This window comes from Acanthaster planci, linkage group LG21 (assembly GCF_054643075.1).
Source record: "Acanthaster planci isolate LZ-2023a linkage group LG21, COTS_SCS, whole genome shotgun sequence".
NCBI lineage: Eukaryota > Metazoa > Echinodermata > Asteroidea > Valvatida > Acanthasteridae > Acanthaster > Acanthaster planci.
In genome coordinates, this window is record NC_141797.1 from 2871978 (window position 1) to 2891332 (window position 19355).

General features: G+C 40.3%; 1 protein-coding gene across 1 annotated transcript in view; it reads right to left on the reverse strand.

The window, feature by feature from the left end:
- Positions 1-19355, reverse strand: part of LOC110990560 (uncharacterized) — a 34043-nt gene that overhangs the window by 1734 nt on the left and 12954 nt on the right. Inside the window, exons 7-32 of the mRNA XM_087130970.1 lie at positions 13127-13342; positions 12450-12767; positions 11827-12090; positions 11480-11614; positions 10989-11144; positions 10371-10466; positions 10131-10172; positions 9544-9807; positions 9072-9365; positions 8729-8846; positions 8405-8484; positions 8026-8300; positions 7461-7548; positions 7168-7244; positions 6604-6640; positions 6350-6447; positions 5816-5935; positions 5299-5450; positions 4863-4998; positions 4552-4701; positions 3647-3755; positions 2785-2861; positions 2153-2287; positions 1685-1819; positions 1075-1226; positions 432-567 (exon numbers count right to left, since the gene is read on the reverse strand). Of these exons, the coding sequence (XP_086987096.1) occupies positions 432-567; positions 1075-1226; positions 1685-1819; positions 2153-2287; positions 2785-2861; positions 3647-3755; positions 4552-4701; positions 4863-4998; positions 5299-5450; positions 5816-5935; positions 6350-6447; positions 6604-6640; positions 7168-7244; positions 7461-7548; positions 8026-8300; positions 8405-8484; positions 8729-8846; positions 9072-9365; positions 9544-9807; positions 10131-10172; positions 10371-10466; positions 10989-11144; positions 11480-11614; positions 11827-12090; positions 12450-12767; positions 13127-13342 (3860 nt within the window). The remainder of the gene's footprint in view (positions 1-431; positions 568-1074; positions 1227-1684; positions 1820-2152; positions 2288-2784; positions 2862-3646; positions 3756-4551; positions 4702-4862; positions 4999-5298; positions 5451-5815; positions 5936-6349; positions 6448-6603; positions 6641-7167; positions 7245-7460; positions 7549-8025; positions 8301-8404; positions 8485-8728; positions 8847-9071; positions 9366-9543; positions 9808-10130; positions 10173-10370; positions 10467-10988; positions 11145-11479; positions 11615-11826; positions 12091-12449; positions 12768-13126; positions 13343-19355) is intronic.

Consider the following 19355-nt stretch of genomic DNA (forward strand, 5'->3'; position numbering starts at 1 on the left):
AACATTTGTTTAACAGCTGAATATGGAACTGCTCAGGATTCTTGGTTACGCGAGAAAATATTTTGTCGAATCCTGAAAACCAGTGAATATCACTGCACCAAACTGCACAGTATTGTGGTCCCAGTTGCGACAACAAAATGGTATTCTTGGGAATGAATGCTATCAAAACTGGTTCCCTTCTATATGCTTGAGGCATGTTTGACAGCTTTTTCCCTTTTTTATTTGAGCAACAGGTGTTCGAATTGAATTCCATCCAACTTTACAAAGGCATGCGTATTCATGAGTCATTTGGACGGATGCCATTAGAGTTCTTGGAAGACACGCAGTGAGTAATTTTTTGATAAGGTGAAAAAGTTACATCAGGCTGAAATATGAAATGGATAGTATAAAATAAATACTCTTGAGATACAGTATCTACACAGCAGACTTACCACTGAGTACATCATGTTTTGGTGTGCCATCCGGAGGCGGAACACGGCTTGAAACACGTCTACAACCTTCTCCTCTTTAGACTGTTCCAGAAGTGACATCAGAGCGAAGTAGACTGCACTGCGACCCATGCCATCGCTGCTGGGAAAAAATGTATTGATTGTAAATAAAAGAGTTTAAAATTCACTACCCACGCTATTAGCTTTGTCATCAACTGCAAGTAATAAATTGTCATAGATATTCTTCCACAGACTTTCCTCAAAGCCGTTGCTTTCAGTTAACCCTGATAGAAAAAAGTATATATATTGTAGCGGTACAGCCGTGTGGTTGGCCCCTACCGGTAAGCCTGGGAGACCCGTTACCGCGGCACCGGCGTAATAGCGTTGTTAGAAGCACATTGTTTGGTAGAGTTTTTTTTTTCTTCTGGAGTGAATGTCAGAAAACGTCTGCTGAAATGAACGGACGAGAGCCAAAGAAACCTACAAAAAGGCCTGATTGTGTCTCAATTGTCAGTGTGGGCAGACCCAGCAGAAGCGGTCAACGTTACAACATAAAAACATGCAAACTTGCTGCAAACTCCTACACAAATTTCGTACTATGTCTCATGTTCCCACAAGAATCTCTTGTTAAATCAACTTTACTCACATGCAGTGAGCCACGATGGGTGTGTCCTTGTCAAGCCACTCTTGCGTAAGTCCCATGAGAGTCAGCATTCCTTGTAAGGAGGTGGGCGTGTCCTCATCGGAGGGCCAGTCTAAACACTCAAACTGGCAGACAGTGCGGGGTTCCTCTTCAGTCTGCAATTATTGTGAGAAGTGAAGACGATTGGTTGCCAAGCTAAGGTTGAAAGTGCACGTGATTCATTTTTCTGTGGCGACACCATTGGCCTTTTGAATCGTTTCAAATGACATGCAGTTTACACTTGTTTGTTGGCATGGAAAAATCTCTCATAGAACTTTATTTTAATAAACGTTTGATTTGCAATGAATAGAAAACATTCGTATCCTGTAGATTTTTTTATTCAAAATACTTTCTGCACAGTACAACGGTATTGTGGAAGGTGGCCGGGGGGTGTGGGTTTCAATCTAAACCAACCACCATAATGTCGGCCTTCGGTCTGAGCCTGCATGACTTACTCTCTCAACGTTTCCGTCTCATTGCTTTTTTCGAGTGTCTAGTAAAACAGTATTCGGCCATCATAATAAACTACTGGGTTTCTGGAAAAGAATTGGACAATGCCTTGCATTTTGATTACCTTGAGGTCCTTGTTTCTCAGAGTAAACACCCGTCGTGTTACACTGTCGTACATTTTTGTCTCTGTTAGCTTGACAAGAAGTGGACCAAATTCTATTGTCGAACCCTTTTTCTCTGGCCAGTACTGGCACATAGTCTGTAAAGCGAAACAAAAAGGACTTAACTATGAAAAGCAGGAATGAATACCAGAAAAACTTTAGGCGAAGAGAAACAAAAGGTTGTTTGAAATCTCCCAGTGTCTTGATGTCATCTCGCTTACACTTCAAAAAGTTTTGAATCTTTCGACCTTGCTTACCATTCACAGGAAAGTGTACATTCCAAGAACAAATAGGCAGAATCTTTTATAGTTTACTTCTCACAAATACATCTGGATCGAAGTTAACAGCTCAATCAAGCACTGTTTTCGCTTTTATATTGACGCACTTGTCAAACACAAATACAAACACGTGTATCTGCAATATGACTTTACCTCATTGGCTGGATCCAGCGGGTTCAACATGACAATGCAACCCACTTTGTAGTCATACACCAATCGCCAAATATCTGCTACGGTGTTTGGCATAGGCATCTGCGTACTGATATACATGCTCTTCTTGCGGTAGCCCTGTTTAAGAATGAAGATTTATATAAATAAAAGCCGAGCCCACCACAAGTTCCTGCAGGTATTTCTTTTTCATCGTTCTTCCTGCTTCTTTATAGTGACTGCTTCTGTAAAGGAACTCTTAAAGGTGTAAAACCGAAATCATAACAGACTTGTGGAAGAACTTACATTAGCCCGGCTTCAATTATGGCAAGGTTAATGGTAGATCCTTTGTCCTATCACTTCTTTCATGCAAACTCGGATTTCAATTTGAAGTTTGGGGAGCTAATTGATGTCAGCATTCTAGGGCTAACGTTTTAGCCACAGTACAACTGATGCCTTGTAGAGTGGGATTGTTTTGACACTGTGGAAACCTCTAATACCTCATCGAAACTGCCTACAAATTCATTCTTTATGACGAAGTTTGTGCAGTAAAAGGGTAAAAATGCTGATAACATCCCGGAGCTCTGGACGACAATTGGCTGACATGTATTTGCAGCTGAAGTAATCGTCTAACTTACCGGTAGGAAATGTGCGTTGATGTAATCGGTGTCATTTTCACACACGCTCGTCATTAACACTGCCCGGGAACGTTGCTCTGTGGAAACAAGCCCAAGCGGTCGTCATTATATCCTCGTTGTAGTACTTCTTGAATATGTTTCACTAGTTACCCCAAGCAGTCTAAGATTTTTTTTACAACTAATTATCGAACAAGATGGTTAACAATAATAAAAATTGTCTTTGTTCTAGCTCACGTAAATAGCTCTTGACTTAAAATGAGATACGATGGTAAAGTGGAAGCATAGTTTGCGAAGTAAATGCACGTATTAAGTATTTTATTGAAACAACACGGTGTCTCCTTCCTAAACATATATACCACAAGGTATGTAAAACTATGTTTAAGCGAAAGAGGATTCTTTCCCCTCACAACAGAATGCATTTAACCTCAGGACAAACATCAACCATTGCTCATTTACATTTCTCGCCTCAAATTCAGCTGTGCAAATCTGACTTACTGGACAAATGTATCATTAATTCATTATGCTACAATAAAGAATCCGCAGTAGGGACGACAAAAAGTAGTGTTTTAGGTTGCCCCTATTTAATTTTGAGAATTGACAAATAAGCATCAATAAACATTATTAGTATTTCTTAAAGGAAGTGACCTCTTTCAGTCCCTGCACTTGAATTACACCAAAATTTCTTCTTGATAGCAACATTTTGATAATCAGAGGTTTCGATGGCAAAACGTTGAAGGCCCGTACAATGGAAAAGTTACAGAAAAAAATACTGTCCAAAGGGTACAAATATGATGCAAACAGCGTCAAAACTAACAAGCTACAGAGACCCATCGAAAGTATTAATTCCAATCTGCGCACTCACTTGCGGGGAAATCAGAAAATCGATTCTTGTTGACGTTCTCAGGGTGCAGTCCAGTCTGCGCAGTTTCTCTCTCCACACTGCGCTTCATTGCCAGCAGTTTGCTCAAGGCCTATAATCAAGGGTAAAGAAGCTCTTTTAATATCGAGGTACAATTGTTTCAATGTGATCTTCTTTCCCATTTTCGACTGCAACCTAATTATCTCGGACAACATGATGGGCGAAGTGTGATTTCTACTTTACTAGGGTCGAATTTTTTCCCATATGCTCACCAGAGGAATTAAGCAGTTGTAATTTCAATTGAAAAAGACGGCCTGCTTTTTAATTGTACATTAATCGATAAAAACTGCCATACCAACAAAAGTAACATATGAAAAGAGATATCCTGTTTCCATTGTCATCTCTTCCTCTTTGCACACTTTGTTTTCTGCTTCTTTCTTGCAAATCACCGCCTTTCCCTTTACCGGTATTTATTGTGCTCTCGTAGTCTAAGTAACCTTTTTTGTATTCTCTACAAGTACATTTTGGGTGCAGACCCCCTGTGGGTTATTATAAGCAATGGCATTATCAAAAAGGTTACACGGCGTCAGATATTCATGCTCGTTTAAGAAGGGTACGACCGTCAAAAAACTGTCACTGTAGGCTTTTCCGACCACTTTCAGCAATACACGTTTTGAAGTTTGTTTAAATAGTGGAGTTCTTCCCTCCCCCACCGCCGTGCTACACGACTAGCATTTAATTAAAAATGAGTTTAAAGTTCTTCGTGAAACTTCATCTTTTATATATAAAATTGGCTGCGGAAACCTACATCACTCTTCGCAGTTTGCATTAGTTCCACCATTAAATTTTTGGTCATACGTAAACAATATTCTGTTTCGTTTGCAAGGTTCTATTTCACTTTTGGTTACCTCAAATTGTTTTTCCAGGCCCGTTTTCTTTGCACCCTTTTCCTTGTTTTTCAGACCTGTCAGCTGACGACGAAAGTCAACAATTTCATATGCTGTGTTACCAGTCATGGAGGCAGCTAGAAGGGCATCAAAAACGAATCGGTACTGCTCCTGAATATCAAACACAAAATCAATAAGATTAAAGAGAATCGTAATCGTTAAGACAAATTTGCAAATTTAAGTGCATTTTCGTTACAACTGTTCAATTTTAAAAGTTGAAAATTTCAAATTAAAATGCACATTTCAAAGCGAATTTAATCTCCTCTGCTTACCGGGGTTTGCACCATCTTGGTTCGTTTTTGTCTCATTCGATAGACGAAGCCAAGCACATCAACTCGACGTTGCATCTGCATCTGATCTAGCATGGAGTCCAGAGCGATGTATGTCCCTGTGCGGCCGATACCAGCGCTGGTCAAGACAAAATGTGGCATTTGCTCAAAACCTGTTCAGAAATACTTCTTTAACAATTAGAATAATTCTATAATCATATTCTAAGCCTAGAGAAAACGTTCCATACAGTTGAAACGTTCTATCACCAAAGAACGGCAACCTGTAATGGAGTAGAGATCTCCAAGCACAATCCGGACTTTCTGGGACAATGATTGTCATTATGAAGCGGTATACTTAACGATTATTAAACGAATTTTTTATTTCATCATTGTGCAAAAACAACAGCAGCTATGTGCCTAGCCGAAGTTGTCTTCCTACCTGCAGTGTATGACAGTTCGGCCCTTGTTATGTTCTTTGTTCACAATGCGCCTGAAGTTGAGCAAAGTAGTCGGGTACTCAGGGGGTTCCATGTCCGGCCAGGTTTTAAAGTGAAACTGCTTCACTGTACGGCTTCCTTCCTCACTGACAACCTGCAAGAATTTTGACACCTTGAAAATGGTTTGAGGTAACCAGAACCAGTGGAGAAGTCTGAAACGTTATCATAAATGATCCGACAAAACCCCTATATTGAAGTTCTATGCTGACTAGAAACATAAAACCTTTACCCTAGCTCCTTATTAATTAATATGAATTAAAAAATGGGGGGGGGGTTCAATTCTAAATCATCAACGGTGAGATCTCCATAATTAACCTGACACACTGTACCAACGTACCAAGACTTCATTAAATGAAGAATCATTTGTATGCCGATATTCCCGGAACACGTAATTTTTTGGCTCGAATTGATAATGCTTGGAATTGGGTCAATTAATTAAGCAACTTTTAAGTAAATTACCTGGTGGATGTGGAAAACTCGAATTGTGTAGTCCACGAATGTCTTTTCTTTTGCAACTGATACTGTGATGTTGGAGTAGATTTTTGACCCAGTATCCGGCCAATACTGCTGACACTTGATCTACTCAAACAGGATGGTTTCAAGTGAGAATATTCTATTGTAGAATTAAAGAGCTCAAAGGAGTAGATTTTCTCTCTTCATAGGGAGGGAATTACAAGAACCACAACTCTTTTGACAATTATTTGAAGTTAATTTTGTCCTCATTTTACCAACAGTCAGTCATCCCGATTTAATCAAGTCACTAAGTTGTTTTTTTAATCTTTCTACCGCACTAAATGAAAAGTAAAAATGGAAAATTAATAAACAAAAATCTATTTCATACCAAGCAGAAGGCAAACTAACGGTACTCTTGTATTCTCCTTTGACAACTTGCTTTCTTAAAACACCCTTTAGTTTTTTCAACACTCCCCTCACAAAGATATAATAAGTTTTACTTTAAATCTTTGTCTCTTCGACAACAGAAAATGTACATACCTTTCCATTCTCTACTGGGTTGGTAAGCATTATAATCTTATCCACGTCATACTGCCACACCATTCTCCACATGTCCGCCAGTGAGCCTTTGTTTGGTCCTAAAAATATAAATTGGACTGATAATTTTAAAGCACACGTATTCTAAACATTTTTATACGATTTATAATCGAACTACTTAGCATTTCCATCATCCTGATCAAATACTACAATGCCTTCAAAACTTGACCCGATAAAGAGAATGTGAAATGTAATACCTTGACTGGCAATAAACTTGTCTGCCTTTGTGAACCCCTGTAGAAGAAAAGCAGATCCAGAAGTCGCTTAGAAACATGTTTGTAAGCATTTTAACTTGTGTGGGAAATACATTGAAATGATACAATATTTCAATAATAACGTTTCTGGAGGTTTCATCGTCAAAATAATTGGTAAGGATATTCGGAAACATACGTCTCAAAACAAATCCAGGAAGAACATGGAAATTTTCGTTGAAAATCTGTATCCAACAACGAACAGATAAGCCTATTCCCAGATGCGATGTAAGAGCGGTTTAAAACTCATTTTGTTTCGAAATTGCACATGCACGTGAATGACAATGGCTTACACCAGAAAATAATGCAAGGTTGACGGACACTTTTTGGCAAGAGTCTGCTTCAAATTATCACTACACTAAGGCTTTACACTGATCAGTGAATTGAGTCTTTTGTTTTACAAAGTACATTATTGGCATTATGCTCTTTGGAAGTCTTTGCGTCGGCGTTAAAATCCATTTAACTTATCAAGTAAAGCCGTAAGAATGTCAGAAAACGTCCTCAACTTACATCCATGAAGCAAGCATTGATATAATCCGAATGAGGGTCATTCTCCAACGGCTCCAACACTACACGTGAATGGTCATCTATGTTGCGAAAATCAAATTTTGTTTTCAAATACTTGCTAAAAAAGCAAAAATATAACACTGTAACGTGAACACATTAAGTCACATTTTGTTAATTTACTACAAGAAAAATCTCTACACTTGACAGCAAAGGGAAGATGACTGTCTTAAAGTCAGACAATTCCGAAAATATATATAGATCTATCCGTATTAGAGAGTGCATGAGTGTAGACATACAGGCAAGGACGTTAGCGTAGCGATTTTTGGTCTTGTTCTCGGGTTTCTCTGCCACGGTTGCCGGATGAAGCAAACCTCTAGGCAAAGTCTACAACAAAGAAAGTCAAGCATGTAATAGTAAGTCAAGAATCAATCCACGCCATAATCAGTTTTTCTAATCAAATAAATTCATGAGAATAAACACAACGGAGATACAGCGCATGTAAACACGTGTTTACTACTCATGAATATTCAGCACTGCATCTATTATTGGAGAGATGCCTCATCATTGGAAAGACGTGATAGAACTGTCCTAACGCCCTGCCAATAGTTATCAAATTGTTTACAGTGATGTCTTTTTGGAGTAAGCCCATAATGCCGAGATAAATTAAGGTTTTTTTGATGTGGATGTTTTACCACCACTGCATTTTATTAGGGAAGATTTACAGCAGGCCTACTATCGTCAAAACCTCCCGGGGCACTGAATCGCAGCTCCTATATTTAGCGAAATCAGATACAGCAATAAACAATTAAAAATGACTTCAGATACATTAATCTTGGGGCTCGCATTTCGTGCTTTTCTTACTTGGAAGTCCGTGGGGAATCCTTTCTTGCCTGCCTTGTCTTTGCTTCGGATGTACTCTGCCAGGTTCTCTTCTCGTACCGAGGGCAATTCAGCGTAGGGCAATTCTTCCTCATCTTCGTCCACCACAGGCTGCTCCAGGGTCTCTTTTGGTGAGTTGGTTGAGACCCAGCGGGGTTTAAGGTCAGGCTTGGGCTTTGGAGTGGGTGGTGGCTCAGGATATATCTCCACAGGATTAACAGTAGCGTAAGCGCTTGGTGGATTCTCCGGTTTCTGATCTAATAATTACAAAAGCGGATTATTTTAGTGGTTGCTAAAGACACCCATGCGTTTTATCATTTTTGACAGTCGTCAAAAAACAGTCCTAAATGTACTGATATACCTGGTAGGAAATGTGCATCTCTTCCTTTCAGTGGAACGTCTCCATCGATATCAAGTGGCTGCTTTGTTTGACGAGTCCGTCTGTATTTTAAAGGGAAAAAAAGGGGGGTTTTTTTCGTTTTTACTGCTCGAGGAAAGACATATCCTTCAAAATAATTTTTACTATCAGAAGCAAACGCATACAGTTTCCAAGTGATAATTACTGTAAGACACCTTTTCATATTTCTTTGGACAGGAACACAGTTGATACAAAGACTTGACCAACGGTATTAGCCAAAGGTTTCCTTTGAGCCAAAAGAGAATAAACTTTAATTTGAAAATTTACCTTTTATAGAGTACAATGGGGACTATTACTAACAAGATCAGGATCACAATGGTAGCTACTACTGCCCCAGCGACAGCTGATGACGAGTCAGGAACTGGTGTGTCATCCACTGCTGGCGCTGCTTTAGTTAATGAAAAAAAAAACCGCAAGATTTGACTGACATTTTAAACAAATTGACTGCTGAGCTGAAAAATATAGAGCTATTCACCAAAGACATCATTTAGAACAGTTTTCTTTTGTATAGAAATGCAGAAGAAACGATGATCATCAATCAACAGCAAGCACTAATCTGGCGAAAACAGACAGGAAACATGTCAGTAAACTGAAGGGTTTTGTAACTAGCCTTTTGAGGTGGTCTTGTTTGAAGCCTGACTATATGGTCCAGCCCCTACAGTGGTATTGGCAGCAACCTGAAAACTGTACTCAGTCAGCGGCGTTAAACCTTCGATGGTCACCGATTCGTCCGATGTCACTGACTGAATGACTGCTTGGGATTCCGGGCTTACTTCAGTCAGTTTGTACGTGTAGCCTGTGATGATGCCACCTCGGCTTCCACAAGGTGGCTTACTCCAGGAGACACTCAGACTGTATGGTGTTGCTGAGGTGAAATTCACGTCAACTGGGGCCATAGTTGGCTCTAATTATACAAAAATATACAAGTATTTTGAACATATTTCCTACTGAAAATCGAACAGCTATTCGCCAAAAGGCAAACATTTGGCTTTCTGAATTGAGTTTAATGACTGACATTTTGAAAAAAGGACAAAAAAGCAGATTGCAACATTGATTCCAACTTCATAAACCTGTGGTCTTACTCGTTATTTGTGGAAATGTCACCTCAGGTCCACGTTCATTACCCGGGTAGACTGGTCGCATGTAAACTCTATGGCTTAATGGTGACTCTAGACCAGTGATGAAATGGTAAGCATTTTCCAGTGCCATTTCCTGATATACAATGTCTTCACACTCGTCCCGAGTTGTCAATTCGTAGCCAGAAACGCATGGATCTGGTTGCCAAGTAACGAACAATTGATGGGGGTCGCCTGACGTCACTTCAAGCCCAAGCACGCCATTCTGAACTGGAACAAATTTAGGCTTTACTGTCATTATGGGATCATAACAGAAATTCAAATCAACAGAGTCTTTGTACTGTTGAGATCCTTGCTACTGTGCCGACCCTGAAAACTTGGAAGAAGTTTTTAAATTTTTATCCAAATCTAGAACTATAACAAACAACATCGTTCGGAAAAGCTTAAAATGCAATTTTGATTGAAAATAGCTATCCATTGCATCAAACTTTTTTACAACTTTTTACAAACTAACTTTATACTGACAAATTGTCACGACAAGTAATGCCAAATTCCTTATTTTATTTACTGATTCTTGTCCAAATTTGACTTACTTGAGCACTGACAGTTCGTACCAAAATATGATGCCTCACAACCTGCCGAAAAAAAACCAAGGCAAGATTTAGTTTTTACGACCTAGGCCTATATGCATGTAATTCGTAGAGCAACTGCGGTGCCAGGAGTGAGAAAGCAATTTTTAGAGTGAATCTGGTTTCCATTCATCGGTCATCCTCTGAATGAACATAAAACTACTACTTTTTCATTATAAGTTCTTGCGGAATAACTCCTCTCACCCATGCTACATTCTCCTGTATCTTTACTGCACGTTCCTCCTGATACACAGTGACAAGTCTGCTGGCAATCTGCACCAAACGTCCCTTCGTTGCATTCTGATAAACGTCATAGATATAAAAAAAAACAAATGAAAAGGCAATAGCCAATGAGTCTGGCCCCAAGGTGTGGTTTGGGGAATAAATTGTTTCAGAAAAAGCATGAATTCAAAGTCTTTAAAATAACCCAATATGCAGTTGATGACGTATCACAGTCTTCACTGATCGGATAGGGGTCGTCGTATGCCACGAACAGAAACAGATCACGTAGGCTACAAGTTACATTGATAACATGAACATGAACGGCACCTTCCTTAGTTGTTGAGGGTATTTTTCTTGGGATTTACCAAACGATGGTTACACAAAACAACTGCCTTATAGAAACGGAGATAGCTGAACTCATAGGCTTATGACAGTGTATACACCGATAAGCTCTATTATTTCCAACACTGCAAGGACATAAACACTGTGATGCGTCATTAGAACATAGGGATATCCGGTCACCTTTTAAGCGGGATTATACCTGTTAGTTTGTTACTCTAAATTGCAGTGTATTGTACAGTATATTACCAGGATCTGTACCTTGCATACAGTCTAATCGCTGGTAACCTGCAGCACAGGAGCACCCATAAGGGTCTGGTAGACAGAACAAACGCCCCCGGCAAGCGTCGTTGTGTGGATCATTGCTGTTGGAACATCGCCGATTGGCAGCTGTACCAAACACATGACGACCGTGAACTGAAAATAGTGCCCAAAATCGAATTATAACTTGCAAAACAACCATGTGCCGAAATTATACAGGTGTTATTCGGTATTATTATACATTTGCAGGAGAAATTATTTATTTCATGATTCACGATTTACATGAATCGTATATGTAATGTGAAAAATCAAACTTGTTTCATTCGCAAATTTGCTCTCCTCATCCAATAAATGCAAGCATAACCAACATATAATTGATCCGCATGTGTAAGGACCCTTGTAATTGTAACAAAATGCTACCTATTGACGCCAGTCTAAAGCTTCCAAGCCTCCTGTCAAGCGTCTTTTAATTCGGACTCTCATCTGTTTACCTTGCTCGCAACTGTCTCCACTGAACCCTGGAGCACACACACAGGTACCAGACTTGTCATCACATACACCGCCATTGTAGCATCGACGACAGGTTTTCAGACACGAGGGAGGATCCCAAAGTCTAAAAGGACAAGCTGTTTTGGGTGCAGGAATAACATGAAAAAATTTGAATATGCCTGTTGTGACTTCTGTGTAAATAATTTTAAAATATTTAGTTGTTGAAATGATGTTGCATTTTTAACAGTTGGCTGCGTTTCGATGGCAAATTGTGCGTCATTGTGAAAACAGTTTTGAACCCAGTTTGGTGATATCAATGGTATGAGTGAAAAAATGTCTGGCAACGAACCTCTCACTATGAGCCTCATGTTACCATGGAGAAGCATGGCCTCATGGTCTTCAACAAAGCTGCTGTAAATTCCTTCGTCACTTTTTGTTACATTAGAGAGTGATAGATTCAGACGGTCGTTCCAAGATTCCATGACGTCACCTCCATTGTGCCGCCATCTGTAGTGGTTGTTTGGTGAGCTGACATTGTGCATTTGCAGCATTACTGAGTCTCCTGTACTTGCTGTCAGTGTGCGCTGAGCCGGACGTATGTGCACATTACTCTCTTTGTGTGAAATCGGGGATGGTAAAGTAGACACTTTTAGTAAAAAAAACTTGCAGTATGTAGAAAATTAACCGAACTGAGCAAAGTACCACCTCTCGGCAAATGTTCACCTTTTTGAATGAATCAAAAGAGACTAAATGAGATTTATTTTTACAGTCTGAAGGGATACATTTATTGCCAGCAATCCTGAAGTCAAATGCAATGGTGGAATTTCGTGTTGAGCTCATAGACGTGTGAGTCTAGTCTGCTTTATTTATTCAAGAAAGAACATGTGATTTGAGTAACTAAAAGAAGACTTTAAATGATCAACCAAATTGGTAGAAAGTGGCAGTATCACGATGCCTGAAGATTTGTTTTACCATCGTTTTGTAAAATAATGCTCTGTATCCTGGTTTTCATGTCATCCTTGGTCGCCTCTGTGTAAAAGACACCCGTCCTGTCCAGTCCTCCTTCCTCTGGCAATTGAAGCAATCTCACGGTACATCCCAACGATGGATCCACTATCTCGCCTGAACCTGATGGAAGTCCGGATACACCTCCAGTTGTGACTTGGCGACCGAATGAAACCTTGGATGCGATATCGTCAGGTTCTCTGTACACTGCGATGACTGAATCATTGTCTCCAGTTGGACCAAGGAGAGCAGGGTTGATAACCAAGGCTAAATTGAGACTTTGTACTGTAAACCAAAATATTGAGCCTTTCATTTGGTGAACAACTCAGATCGTAGGTGTTTGACTTAATACGGAGTGATCAAAGTTTCATTTTTCAAACCATCAGTTTTGATTTTCCACCCATTAGGGCAAAATGCTTTTAAACAGCAGCGTACTTTCAACCAACCAGATTGAAAAGTAAGTTTGTCCTCTGTAAAAATAACTGTGAACAGTTAATAATATTTTATTACACCCTGAAAATCCGAAAAAGTTACTGAACGGAACTTGATTCCAGTGTCATTCAATAAATCCCAAGACTGTTTTTTTTTTTCATGAATCAAATATTTTTAAATACTGAAATGAAATACAACATCTAACAGCCAACCTGGATGTTGGAAATCACACGCAGCTACCGACACTTCGCACAGTCCAAGGCTCGCCATTAGGGGTATATCGACGCTGACATAGCGGGCAAATACAGGCGGATCACAGGTAAAATCCACGTGAAGGTTGGATGGAGCGGGGCTTTTTCCACACACCGCATTACTGGTGTGATTATAGCTTAGACCTGCACGTACAAACGCTTGCTGAAAATTCGACCCTACATTGTACAAAATGAATTTGGAAATCTATATTTTTATGATCATATCATACAGTTAGTTTGCAGTTTCGACGTAGTGGCAGGTAAATCTGCCACATTAATAACTCCAAAGTAGTCGACTCGCACCACAAACGGTAATAATATATGAAGCATATCAAAACCCCTTAAGTAACCAAACAAACTGAGGTATGCATCTGGAATGACGAAATATGCTTTTATTTTTAACAGCAGTATGGATGTTGCAGCTGGCTTTCAGTAATAAACGTATTCTAGTCATAAAAAGCCAGTTCATACTTTGGGCGAACGCGAACGCCAAGCAGTTGAACGTCACAAAACATCATAATAAAGCAATGTTTGCTCAAACAAGATGAAACGAGTGAGGTTTTAAAACATACAAGCAAACACATTTTCCTTTCTCCAAAGATCAACTTTCAAACACTATGGTTTAACTTTCAAATTTATTGATTCAAATTTCAATCTTCAAATGTCGTGGCTTAGACCGTACTAGGGCCAGTCTGTTGGCATCCTTCCGTATCCTTACCACGCTACTCCCAACCTTCTCTGCCAAAACACCAGGAATTATCCTACTTTGCCAAAGGAAAAAAAAAACACGAAATACTTTCTACAACGAGCCCCACACGGCTTTAGTTAACAACAAAAAATATTATTCTGCCCAAACTCCAATTTCCAGGCCGTTTCTGTTCGTGATTTGAGATCTTGAGTCCGTCGTCTCAACACTACAATTCTTTTAATGCACCAATGATAACCGATTCCTTAACTGGCGCAGCGCTACTATACCCAGCAAGAAATGAGACCGAGGGGTACCCCTAACCCCAACATGTCCAATCCCTATGCACATTCCAGACTTTTGTTACTTAACACACCCCCCCCCCAGATGTCTGAAAGGAATTCCCCAGATTCCTGCGAGACAATGGCCAGCATAAAGCAGGGGGGGGTTCTCTCCGTCTCGTACCTTGCTGCATTTGAGCGCTACACACGATCAGATTTAGTCTGGTTCTCCGACCCAAACCAGCGGAATCCAACCAACCTCTTTAAATTCAAATGTCCAGTATTACCAACTATTACGTGACTAAAATAGAGAAATTCCTTCCTTCTCCCGAAAATAAACAATAATATTCCGAACTTATTGTCGTCAACATGCGGATAGTATCGTTGATTCACTGTCCACCCTGTAAGTGCCCTGAACAGCGGGTTTTATACCGTATGTAGTCATAATGGACGTCTTGTTACGTTCTGATAAAAAATGATCTGCTAACTGTGACGCATTCAGGCCTCAAAGCAAGTGCACAATATACCCCACAGCGTGCACTGTGCGGTGAGCAATGCGTACACAGGTGTTGCAGTGTGGGGCAACATGCCCCTGAACCATAAATATACAGCTAAGTTGCACCTTAGACATTTTCCCCCATACTTTTCCGATATTCCGAACTAATTCCAGGTACGCATCGTAACGACGAATTCGACCCACTTTGGCCAAAAACCTGCAGCAAGTGTTACCCGACATATCACTGGCTGAAAACCTGTGCCCGTGGATGGTTCAGCTTAGTCAAATTTATCGTTGCCTGATTGACATAGTTAGAGACAAACGCTGCACACTGAACCAATGTGCCAAGAAATGCTTTACATCCAAGACAGACATTACAAAATTAACGGCTGTGGATTGTGGAATTCACGAGTTACCGCTTGAGTCGAGGCTCTCCTGTCCTAGTTTTGTATTCAAAGAAATGTGCACGGTTACTTTGTCATCCGTCACCAACAACGCCTACATCTAAAAATGTATCGTTTGGGCTATTCAGTTTGGGGAAGGTGGGTGTTAGGGTATTTTACTGTTTTCGTTCCATTGTGTATTGTGTTAAGTACAATTCAAAAATAAAATAAATGCAATGAAATAGCTTTGGACGCCATTTTTTTTTTTATATCTAACATATGACTTCCGTCAGACGTGGGTTTCCCTTGTTACCCTGGTCTGTTGTGTCTTGGACTACTTTTTCAACCGCCGGCGATATTCGATCTAAGATTTATCAAGAGTTTGAGGAAACGTCGGGTCAGGGAACCACACAAAGTCTGGATCTTTTTGGTAAGCAAACAATACCAACATTAAATAGTAGGTTCCCAGGATGCAGTGTTTAAAAAGAACGTTAAATTAAACAATAGCTAATCAATATACATACCCTCCTCGGGATCGAGTGTAAAATCAGTGCTTCACGCATGGACATGCACCACGGAAGTCGAACTAAGAAATCGACTGACCGGCTGGCATTTTACCACGATAAATATAAAGGCCTTTTTTGCCATTGTAAAAAAGGCTCCCATTTTTCCCAACTCCTCCATCCTTAGTGAAGACGGAGGTATGTGTCAACATAAACAGCTATTAAAAAAATATATAATATGGTGACCATAGGTTCTTACAAGCCATACATGACTAACAACGAAACAGTGAAATTAATTATTCAGTTAATTCACGTTCCCCACATGAAAGCACGTTTAGTTGCAACTCGGCATGAGGTTGATCTCGGGTAGTCTTCCCTCCAGTGGGTACATAGAGGGTACTGGACCTTGCCTGGTTAAGTGTACCTCAAATAACTATTCAAAACTTCAAAATAACCTGAGGTATGACGGCCATCTAAAGCGAAATAAAATAACCAAAAACCCTTGCAAGTTGCATGCCACATTAACAACATATTGAACATTCTCCTTGTTTCTTCAACAAAAGATAAATTTTCTCGGTTGTTATTCGTTTTCTTACTAGTATCCTCTTGATTTCCATGTCAGTTTGCAAACAGGTTTTGATACTTTCGCTCTTAAAAAACACTTAGGCCCCTATACAACATTCTATCGTAAGTTCTAATAATGCGCCACTTTTAGAAATCGAATTTATAAGGGTATGTACAACGTGATTTGTGTGGTTCTTTGCGGAGGTTTGTCTGGGTGGAATGTTGCAAATATCACAAACAAACCGGACCACCTGGCTCTGATTCAACCCAATCTTGTCCCAATCTCACCGGTTGACTGCTATCATCAACTACCGTTAGCGGCGATCTCAGGCAAATTTGGAACTGGTAAACTCAACACCAAACACACAAATAATTCTAAAACTTTTGAACTCACACACTCTCAACCCACGGTATTTCCCAATTAATTTACAAACGAACACAAACAAAAGATTTACTGAACCTAACAAACAATGGTACATTAGTATAAATTTATAAAATATGCCCACAACTTTAATTTGTACGTGGTTACGCGCACGTGCTGTATACATTACTGCGTAGCTGGGCGTGAACTAAGCGGCCGCACTGCATGAGAAACATGCCTCTTCTTTTCTGACTATAGTAGCAACATGATTAACCTCAAATCAAGCAGTTCAAGTGAATTCAGAAGGCTCAACACTGCAAAAACCATACACAAATATCCAGTCCTCTAAATACTGCTCTAATATGATTTTCATACATGCAATATATAGTCAACACATTGCCAAATCTCGATGCAAAAACTTTGACCCATGGATTTACATGACGTCCGTTGCCATCTTAAAAACCTTAAGCTCCATGTAAACTTTGAAATGTCGCCCTTAATTGACACGATCTTTGCAAAATTACAGCTCAATGGCCATTTCTACGAAAAGTGGCCTTGAAACTCAGCGAATTGTTTAGTTTCAGTTTCTTGAGATGGGCATATCACTGCCCCCTATGGGGTAGCGCGGATGTCCTGGAGTTTCACAAACATACGGGTAGCAACCACACAGCGGCCGGTGAAAACAAATGCAACGAGAGCACTCGTACGTACAGATCAAAGAAAAGATTGTATAACCCGATCCTCGGACTGGCTAGTGCGTGTGTATGTCGCCAAGTTTGCTTTTTTCCCCGGCGCAGTACCTGTCATTTTGCGAGAATCCCGGATGTCCGCGATGCCCCAGAGTGGAATTTTCAAAGGCAGTATATAGAACTGGGTTTTGTCAACATTTCTGGCAAAGTTCGGACAAATAACACTTCATGAGTTGGTCTTTTATGCAGGCTATTTGCAATTGACTGCGTGTTGACGTATACAAAAATATAAAATTATGAAAATTTTAAGTTCTGTACAAATTATATGGCCGTAGACTTACTTAATCACCTTACCAACTGACAGCGCGTCTTGCAATCACCGTGAAACGCACTGCCCGGGAAATTACGGAGGACACTGGGCTCGTAGAGCGGGAAAATAAATAGTATTTTATTTGTCCCTTGGCCACCGATGCGGCAACCAAAACATTTCGCATAGAGAAGACCCATAGAAACAAGTGATGTGGTACAGAAAACCGTTGTGACAGTATGAATGGATCGATGACTGGCTTCACAGGTACCTTTGTATCTGACAGGGTCAGATTTGGTCTATAATGTCGTCTCCGGACATTACAATCCTCAAACTAAATCAAACGAATATTCAAGTGCCGATTTCAGCAGCGATGAAACCAGCAAATCAACCCGGACGTCATGCGTTTTTTTTAGCATAGACTGTCACATGAATGTTGAAAGACACTACTTGTCTACAATACAATACATACATTACAATACATCTGTGCTGCCTCCTTTCTGTCAATGGGATATTGAGTCTTCCACAGAGTGCAAGTGAAAGTGCAACCATTGACAACTTGGCTACTTCCAAGGATAAGGTGTAACATCTGGAGGTAATTTCAAGTTCCGCAAGACTTCACATAGTCCGCATTGATTGATCTTTTCTCCTAGACCTTTTTTCAATACTTGGCCACCAATAACTAAGAAGGGATGATTTCATGCGAGATTCTAGGATGTGATTCATTTAGTTCTTTGATGATCTGTGGGCAGCCTTGTTGGGAGTGAAAACTCGTAAACCCACTAAATACAGCCATCCTGCATTTCTCTTACCAGGAAATATATGGGAATGAATGAACTGTCAGCCATGTGGCCAAACAAGCTCTAGAGTCAAATCTTGTTTAGACTTGCAGGGGCGGATTCCAAACGACCTGTGATCATGACACAGTCTGATGGAACAAGGGTACGGTTGATGGTGAACGGTAATAACAATTTCCTGAAGTACGCCTACATGTGTCCCATACAAAATATGGACACTGCTTTAAGTTTTCCTGTGGTTGAGGTAACTCGGGAAAACTGTTTCCTTTTCTCCCACTAAGATAAAGCCTTCGAACTGAAATTTTGATGATGAGTTTCTGTACTGTTCCTCTTCATTTTGCCACAAATAACCCTGACCTATAGCCTTTCTCGGGGTGGGTTGGAGGTGTGTGGACGTGTGCGAGTCCACACAACGCCATTACACCCTAAGTGGACTTCTTTTTTGCATTGGTCTATGCTATATTTTCCACGTCTAGGCTTCAACACTACCAAGCAGGTTTCCAGTTTGTACACTAAGTGGTAGTTAAAAGACAGTCACTTTGATTCCAACTCAGTTGTACACGTACAAGTGATATGTCGTCATTCCGCAGAGCACTGCCAGACTGCACAAGCACTCTGGCTGAGTGGTCCCAGAACTGATGACAAATTCGGCAGGAATCAACTTTGACAGTTGAAAACTCCCATTAAGGAATTCAACTCTATCATGTCATGTGGCACCGGTGCACCCCTGGGTGCTTTATAAACCTTCTATGTTTGAGAATACAAGCCTGCTGCATTAAAACGATGCCCCATACACACTCTTTTTCTTCATGCTGAAGACGAAGTCCTGAACTCTTAACTCGACTCCGAACCTTGTTAAAATCTGCACGTGTTTCCCAGTCACGAGTGCAGCGTCGATGAAGGCAACTGCACGAATGTCTAGCAAAAGACTTCCATTTGTCCATTGGAATGTTGCAGGTGCTGCAGATACATTGTGCCTAACAAAGGATCCGGTGTGTACCGAAACAGTCTTTTCGGTTAATTATAAAGAGTTCACTTGACTCCTCGCCGAGTTCAAGCTGGAGACAGGCATGACTGGGACCCTGCTTGCTGAACGTTTTCAAGCCCGACATGCTAACAGTTTC